Source organism: Echinops telfairi, unplaced genomic scaffold (genome assembly GCF_000313985.2).
Source record: "Echinops telfairi isolate 266 unplaced genomic scaffold, ASM31398v2 ScPeMD7_4;HRSCAF=17, whole genome shotgun sequence".
Lineage (NCBI taxonomy): Eukaryota > Metazoa > Chordata > Mammalia > Afrosoricida > Tenrecidae > Echinops > Echinops telfairi.
The window spans coordinates 15,668,044-15,676,984 of record NW_022103900.1 but is presented as its reverse complement, the minus strand read 5'-3'; the positions used below and the strand labels follow the sequence as shown (position 1 = coordinate 15,676,984).

General features: G+C 38.0%; 1 protein-coding gene across 1 annotated transcript in view; it reads right to left on the bottom strand.

Moving 5' to 3' along the window:
- Nucleotides 1-8,941, bottom strand: part of LY75 (lymphocyte antigen 75) — a 114,339-nt gene that overhangs the window by 29,485 nt on the left and 75,913 nt on the right. Inside the window, 3 exon segments of the mRNA XM_045298610.1 lie at nucleotides 843-972; nucleotides 7,068-7,228; nucleotides 7,459-7,564. Coding sequence (XP_045154545.1) covers nucleotides 843-972; nucleotides 7,068-7,228; nucleotides 7,459-7,564 — 397 coding nt within the window.

Below are 8,941 nucleotides of genomic sequence, written 5' to 3'. Positions count from 1 at the left end.
AATAAAAAGAAATGGGCCTTTCTTTCAAAATTCAAAATGCTTTGTCCTTAGGTGTCGCTGTAAGTCCTTGGCCAACCTGTCAGAAATACGTTTGTAGTCACAGCCATTCTAAGGCTTCCTGAGGGTTTGACAACCCTTAGTTGTTCTAGAATTCTACCTTTTAAAAAATCTGATGTGACACAACTTTAATCCCAAAGTCAACTAAGACCGTTTAAAAATGTACTTAGGATATCTATTTAAAGCTCTACTTACATAACGAAGTTTTAAAAATCACAAAACAAATTAGTTAAAAGGTGCTTATGATCCATGAGAAATACTTTAACACTGTAAAATCTTGGAAAGAATGAATGACTGCTATTTAAAAATACGCATTTTACTTTTATTTGGATGATAGAAAAGCATAGACAGGTGGCTTGTTTATAATGCATCTCATTCATTTTTTAAAAAGTGTTAAATCTAACAATTGAACTCAATTGGAATTTTAATATTGGACTCAACTAAAATTCGTTTTTCACTCCCCCATGATAGAGTATAAAATCTGAAAAACATCAAGAGTAGAAAAGAAAACAAATTCAACTATAACTTACCATGAATAGACAACTACTATTACCATATTCCATCAGATACTTAATTCTGATATTTAATTAACTACAGCAATTGCACTTAAAAAATCATATTCCATTTGGGATAATCTGACTCACTAATTTGGATTTAATCGAGCTGAATTATAAAAGCTACATAATTACAAATTAATATGAATTCATTTATAGGATTTTTCTGAAAAAGAATTAAGAATTGCTGATAGCATAAATGACCATAATTAACAAGATAGTAATCTATACCTGAGTACTTCTGACAAAGAGACACAGTGTAATGTTCATTGCAGGAAGTAAGATTCCATGTCCCAGTAAGAGGTGACTTCTGAAGGCTGAGTATTAGAGTACAGTCGTGACTGGCCTCGTCATCAAAGATCTAAGCAAGACAGGTGGACATAGACAAGGAATCAGAAAACTGTCTGAAGAGCCCACCATGAGTACTTTAACACCAGATGTGATTTTTCTTTCTCTAAAAAAAAAAAGTCCAAAGAAGGAGCTGACCTTGAAATTACTAAGAAAATCCTCGCAAAATTTTCAAGATGGGGCAAGGGCAATTAACTTTAGAGGTTACAAAACTTAAAGTGGCAATATAAATAGATTTATCTCAAAAGAGATAAAGAAGAACTGTGGGATTAAAGGGAAAAAAAGCACTTTTGTAATATTTAATGCTTTGCTAACCACAATGTAATGATTATCAATGCAATTATTTTAGGTATATGTAAACTTCTTATAAAAATAAACTGTGTGCCACATAACAGAGAATACAGCATAAAACCTTGATCCCATACACCAAACCAAATCCACTGCCATCCAAGTGGATTTTAACTCAGAGTGACTCAGGATTTCTAAGGCTGTAAATGTTAACTGTAGCAGAAAACAGTTCTCTCCAGAGAAGCGGATGGTGGGTTTGAACTGCCTGCCTACTATCCACATTCATTCTCTGATCACAAATCAATAATATTAGAAATAAAATTTTATTCAAAGTATACAATTCCTATACTTTTCAAATATATCACATAGCACAGGAGAAGGAAGTGGGAGTGGTAACTCCTAGAAATAAAAATCACTGCTATTTGCAAAGTATGATGATCTAATTCAGCAACCAAATAAAATCAAAGAAAAACTCTGAGACCCAGTTAGAGCTCTTAGTAAGACAGATGCTAATTGTCTAAGTGATTGAGCTCTCTCATTGCCACTGAGTTGATAACAACTCCTAGTGACCCTATAGAACAGGGTGGAACTGCTCATGCATTTCAGAGACTGTAGCTCTTTATGAAGTAGAAAGCCCTGTTATTCTCCCGAGGAGCAATTTGTGGTTTCCAACTATTGACCTTTTGGATTGCAGTCAAACGCATAACCACTACACCACCAAGTTATCTATGCTACTATAAAAGGGGAATTGATCACAAGGATCACCCTAGAACCCCCTCCCAGGGGGACGAATAACGTAAAAGTGGGGAACAGGTGACAGAGGACGATGGAAGATATGGAAAAAATCATCTATAACTTAGCAAGGGTTCGTGAGGAGGGGAAGCAATGGAGAGCTGATATCAGGGGCTCGAGTGGGAAGAGAAAGGTTTGAAAATGATGATGGCAGCCTATGTGCAAATGTGATTGACACATTGGAAGAATATGTGGATTGTAATAAGAGATGTAAGAGCCCCCAATAAAAGTATTATAAAAAGAAAGAAAGAAAAACTCCAAGTGGATAGCTTTAATAACAAGAAACTTATTTTCCCCACAGTTCAGCTCTCCATGTGACTTGGCATCAATTTTCCTCCATCTCTACTTCTTTAACTTGCATGTTTAATCTTTCTTTCTTTTCTCTTTCAAAAGAGATTGAATGGAAACATACCCTACACCAATCCTGCCTCAAACAACAGATAGGCCATCCCCAAGTGGAATGTTAACCACAGGCAGAGCGGTTAGGATCCACAGCAAATATTTCCTGAAGACACAGTTCAACCCATGATATTTCTTCCTTCGTAGTCAGGTGCTGTCGAGTCCGGTCCCACTCGCCTCGACCCCGTGCACGACAGAATGGAACACTGCCCACGCCTGCCTGCACCGTTCTCACAGCGTTTCCGGTTTGGGTTCACTGCTGCGGCCACTGTCTCCTCGTATCAATCCATCTCAAGGTGGGTCTCCCTCTTTTTCACTGACCCCCTCCTTTACCAAGCGTGATGTCCTTCAGAGACTGGTCACTCCAGATGACATGTCTGAATATACAAGATGATGTCTTGCCACCCTCACTTCTAAGAAGCATTTTGCTGAAAAGCCTCCCCCGGCACACTGAATGCCTTCTTCTGATAGTCCCATTCATAGGATTGCTTACTCAGCAAATGTGGCATAAAGACACAGCCCTCATGTGCACCTTTCCTAAGTTCAAATCAGGCAGGATATATATCCCCTTGTTTCAACGACTGCCTTTGGGCGTATCCGCAGGTTCTGCATAAGCACAATGAAGTGTTTTGGGATTCTCGTTCTTCACAAGATTATCCATCACTTTTTATGATAACACAGTTGAATGCCCGACATAGTTCATTAAACACAGCAAATATACTTCTGTATTCTCTACTTTCAGGCACGATTCAGCTGATGACAGCAATGATTTCCCTCATTCCACATTCTCTGCTACATCAGGCTTGAATTTACAGTAACTCTGTACTACAGCAACCATATGTGGATGCTCCTCAGCAAAATCTTACGTAGATGTAACATTGATGGTATTGATGGTACTAAATCAATTAGTCAATGGTGTCTGCCTTCTGCTGGGTCATCTTCCTTTGGAATGGGCACAGATATGGATCTCTTCCAGTGGTTGACCAGGTAGCTGTCTTCTAAGTTTTTTGGCATAGCTGAGTGAGTGCTTCCAGTGCTACATCAGTTTGTTGAAACATTTCAATTGGTAGTCTATCAATTCTTAGAACCTTGTTTTGTGCCAGTGTCTTCAATATAGCTTAAACTTCTTGCACCAGTATGATTGGTTATTATAAGCTACCTCTTGAAATGGTTGAATGTTGACCAGATTTTTTTAGTACAGTTATTCTGTTTTTTCCTTCCATCACCTTTTGATGCTTCCTGTATTGTTCAGTATTTTGATCATGGAATCCATCAGTATTGTAATTTGAGGCTTGACTTTTTACTTTAATTATTTCAGCTTGAGATATGTTACATGTATTCTTCCCTTTTGATTTTTTAATTCCATGTCTTTGCACATTTCTTTATAATGCTTTACTTTGTTTTCTTGAGCTACCCCTTGAAACGTTCTGTTCAGCACTTATACTCCATTTTTTTCCATTGGCTTTAGCTGCTCTAACTTGTTCAAGAGCAAGTTTCAGAATCTCTTCTGACATCCACTTTCATCTTTCCTTTGTTTCCTATCTGTTTAATGATCTCTTGCTTCATTCATGTATGATGTTCTCTCACAACTCATTCAGTTGTCAGTTATTAGTGCTCAATGAATCAAATCTGTTCTAGATATGGTCTCTAAATCCAGGTAGGATTTTGACTCTCATGGAATTGTGTTAATTTTCTTCAGTTTCAAATTGAGCTTTCATATGTATAATTGATGTCTATTTCAAGGTTGGACCCTGGCCTAATTTTGGCTGATGATATAGGTCTCTTTCCATCAATGTAACTGATTTAATTTCTGTGTATTCCATTTCTCAAGGTCCACATTTATGTTGCTGAAAAAGGTATTTAGAGTAAAAAAGCGTTGGTTTTACAAAATTCTTTTATATGATCTCCAGCTTTGTATTTATCACCGAGGCCATATTTTCCAACTATTGATCTTTCTAACATTTGCATTCCAGTCACCAGTAATTATCAGTGCATTTTGATTGCATGTTTTATCAACGTCAGACTGAATGAGTGGTAGAATTCTTCAGTTTCTTCATTATTGGCTTCAGTGGATGGTGTGTACACACATTCACATGCACAATTAAAGTCATATGTGTGTGTGTACACTCATCAAACACTAAATGTATATGTATGTGCACAGAGAGACAGACATGAGAGAGATGGATGCCCAGAACGGGGCTCACATTGTTGTGGAGGATGGCAAGTGTCAAGTCTGTTGGCTAGAGCTCTGGTGGGAGGCTTCACTGACTCACACCGCTCTTGGGGCGGAGGACCTCAAGAATGGCAGATCAGGCAGCATACAGCCCAGACTTTGGAGGCTTTGAACCCAAGCTCGGTAGGCAAGGTAGTAGACTGCTGACTCAAAGACGGAATAGGCAATTGAATTCCCAGGTTGGCAGGCATTATTCAAATCCCAAGAGTCAGAGTTCAAATGATTAGACCTCAATGCGGGATCCAGAGGAAGTAAAAGGCCAAGAGCTTAGCTAGATGTTGCATATATAGTCCTTGTAGGCCACACGAATGAGAGAATTCCTTTATATCTGACCAGGGCAGTGACTGAATTAGGGGTAGTGCATCCTACCCTTATCCTTTTACATCAGATCACAGTTGGTCACATCAGAACACACTGTGGGGATGATCACATTATTATATAACAGCCACACTGCATTATTACATAACTGGAAAACCAGAGAACCATGACCCAAACAAGCAGACATACAACCTTAACCATCATGCCTGCTTACTCACTTGCTTGCTTAATCTCTTTTATATCTCATAAGAGACTAAATCATAATACACCGTATACCAATACTTATTCAGTACCATAAAAAAAAAACCAATGTTAATGTCTGGCTCAATAAAATGACAAAGAAATACCAAATGAGATTATAACCACAGGCATAGACATGAGCGTTTACAACATATTTTTTGGTGGATGTGATTCAATCCATGATACCTGTGCAATATGTATATTTTAAAATACTTAAACAACAGCTCTTCTATACAAGGGTAAGTCAGAATGTACTGTTACTGGGCTGAAGCTCTTGCCCGCACAGGTTTATTTGAAACAAAACATGTGTAAACATCTCTGATCATTGGAGGTCTGCAGACAAGCACTCTCAGTAATCGTCTTATGGCCGTCAAAAGAAGGTCCAATCAAAGCAGTGGATTCTGAGGGGATCTGCTGGACCATTTACATTCAAAGCAGAAAGGTCAGCTCAGAGGCTATAGTGACTTTTTGGGAGGTGAGGGTAGTGGGGAAAAAGGGTACTCTGGATAGATTTTCTTCAAGAACACAGGACAATCATGGGGCTTATTATGAAGAATTTTTAAGGACATTGAAATCTGTATTGGTGAGAAAAGGCCAGGAAAGTTGTGCTGAGGAAAGGTTCTCCCCATCAGCACAAGGCACCTGCTTACTCTCTGAGACTGGCAGGGTTGCCCTAGGACAATATCACTGGAAAATCTTACCTCATCTACCCTGTAGCCATGATCTTGCTTCCTAAAACTTCCTTTGTTCCCCAAACTCAAAGATCATTGCAAAGATACGTAATATGGGTCTCTAGAGGATGTCAAAACCGCTGTATAAATCAAAGAGTACAGAATTCTTTAGGGAAGAGTTAGAGATGGAAATAGTAGCTTCAGAAGTGTATCAGCCAAAATGGATGATATTTTGAGATACAATTGCTTTCCATTTTGATATTTTTGTTTACTAAAAGCTTCTATGATTTTCTAACGATAGCATATCTGAGGGGGTTTCAGAAAGTTGGCTGTGAGTCAGAATTGATTTGATGGCAGCAGGGTGGGGGATTTTAGAAAGTTAGTGGAATAGAAGAATTGAAAGATGATGGGATTGTTCATGAATTTAACTAGCATTTCCATAATGCAGAATTTCCTAACCTAAAAAACAATGACAGGGAAAAAAACCCCAAGGAACATAATAAAAATGTACAGAAAATCAAACCAGTTTCTGCTATATTTTTATTATCTGGACTTTAAAAAAAAGAATGAAATATTTGCAGGAACCAGGTCATTGCATATACTGTTTACAAGGTCAGTTGTTAAATTTTTAAGGAAAAGACCTAGAATTCGAAAATGTTCAGTAAAACACATATTTGCATCTGTTTACAACTCACTATGCAATACTTTTAAGGTTTTAAAATAGGTGCTGTTCAATCTGATACCAGTGTGGGAAATCAGGGTGCCCAACAAAACCTGGAAACCTCCTGTCATTATTATTATTATTGGTAAAAGCATTGAGATGACAATTCATGATCCATAGTTTATCCATTTACAGTATACAATTCAATACTACTCAGTATATTAACAAAGTTTTATAACCATCATACCGATGCATTTTAGCACATTTCATCATCCCCCAAAGAAATCTATACCCTTTAGCCATTACCCTCTAATCTTTCAATCCCACATCCCAACCTCACCCTAGCCCCCGGAAACCACTAATCTACTCTCTAAATAATATAGATTTTCCTACAATGGATATTTCATATAAATAGACTCATACAATAAATACTTATTCTTAATGTAATAATTTATGGAAGACAGGTATTTCACAGCAATATAGATGATTAATTTTGAAACACATACATTTCTTGGTATTCCCAGCTTGTTCCTGATCAATAAGGGGTGGAAATTACTGTATGTCAACTCTCTGTTATCTGTCCATTTTTGTATCCATTCATAGGCATTCCAGCGCAATCCTATCCATAAAGGAGCTTCCATATCGGGAAGCAAAGACGTGATAAAGTCTGTTGAAAAGAGGTTTTTAAAAAGGATTTGATTTATTCAAATTAAAGATATACCCAACATGCCAAAGGTGACTTCCTGCCTATCTATCAGAACAGTTTTTGGATCAATAAATACATTTGCTCTATAAGTAGTTTAATATAATTATTTTTATATGTTACTTTCTCACACCTCCCCACAATGAACTTGGCCCCAGGCTCAGGACATGATGTTTCTAAAACAGGTGTGTTACCTTGTTCACGCTGGTTCAAGATGGAAGGCAGAGTACCCCCTTGGGTATGACAGAGGTCGTTGGCTTGAGAAAACGTAAGAGACTTGGGTTTGATCTTTAGAAAACACTGTAAACAAAGAGCGCAGATGAAGCGCACAATTTTAGACATGAGAAAACTCACACAGGGAACAAACGTGCAGGACCAGGCAGGGCTCATTCTGTGATACTTAGGGACGCTTTGAGTCGGAGCTGCCTGGGCAGCGGCTACAAACGACAGCCACAGCAAGGAGTCTTCAGTCCGTGGGCATAAACATTTATAAAGAAGTACTAGAAAGAATGGAGGTTTGCATTCTTAAATAACGGCAGCGTGTTGTTCAAATGACTACCATGGCTGTTTAAATCTCCTATTTGTTGAGTGCTACTGATGTACTAAGCTGTTTACATAGCCTTAACTCCTTTAATGTTTCAAACTAACTGGACCCATAAGTGAAACCATTGTATAAGGCCAGCAGGCAGCCTCGGTTCCATTTGATTTCAACATCTGTGCTTGCTCATTGCCTTGATACATTAAAAAACCACGTTTTCAAAGAATTTAGGCCCCCCTCTCTTACCAGGATATGCTAATTAAAATTTATATCAATCACGTAAGTTAGCATGGTCTCAGTATTTTAGGAAGAAAAATATTGTCCTGATTTTAAAAAGTCAGAGGACACTCCTAATATTTTAACTTCGACAATTTTTCATTGTCCCTTTCTTACTCCTTCTGACACGGTGGTCACTGCAGTGGGAGCAGCACCCTTTACAACTGGGTGCTCTGAGATGTTCTCCAAGATGCTTTTACACATTTTACTTACTCAACTTGTCAAAAAGGTTGGAAATGCTGGATTAAATTAAGTAAATCAGGCTTCTTTATCACACATCTCTCCTACTAAACTATGGAACAAATTACTGCTTGCCTACCTATTTTCACCTCTTCCTTCCTAACAGAATCTTTTTAAAAAATAACAAACTGTTTATTGGCATATAATTCACATATCATACAATCCAGAAGCTCATCCCCATCAGGAAGAGTTATACCATCATCACCACGATCAGTTACAGGACATTTCTTTGTTCTTGTGCTTATTGTCCTAAAAGATTCTTTATCTAACTAAGGGTGGGAATATGCCCAGCTGCAAAACATTTCTCAGCTTCCTTACAGATGTGAGGGGCCAGTGATATTTAAGCAAAATCACTGGTTGGGACTTCTGGAAAAGATGTTTAGAGAGGGCACCTGAGCTTGAAGCATGGAAATCTTATGATGCTATGCTTGGAAGAGCAAAGAGACAAAAGAGCTAGATCTTGGAGCATTCTTGTAGCTCTGTACAGCCATAGCCAGTTACCTTTAGACTTCTCTTCTGTGAGAGGACAAATAGAGCATTTTAACATACCACAGCACCCTCTGTTTTTGGCAGCCAAATGCAATGCCGAACAGATACACATACCAATATAGATAGTACAGACA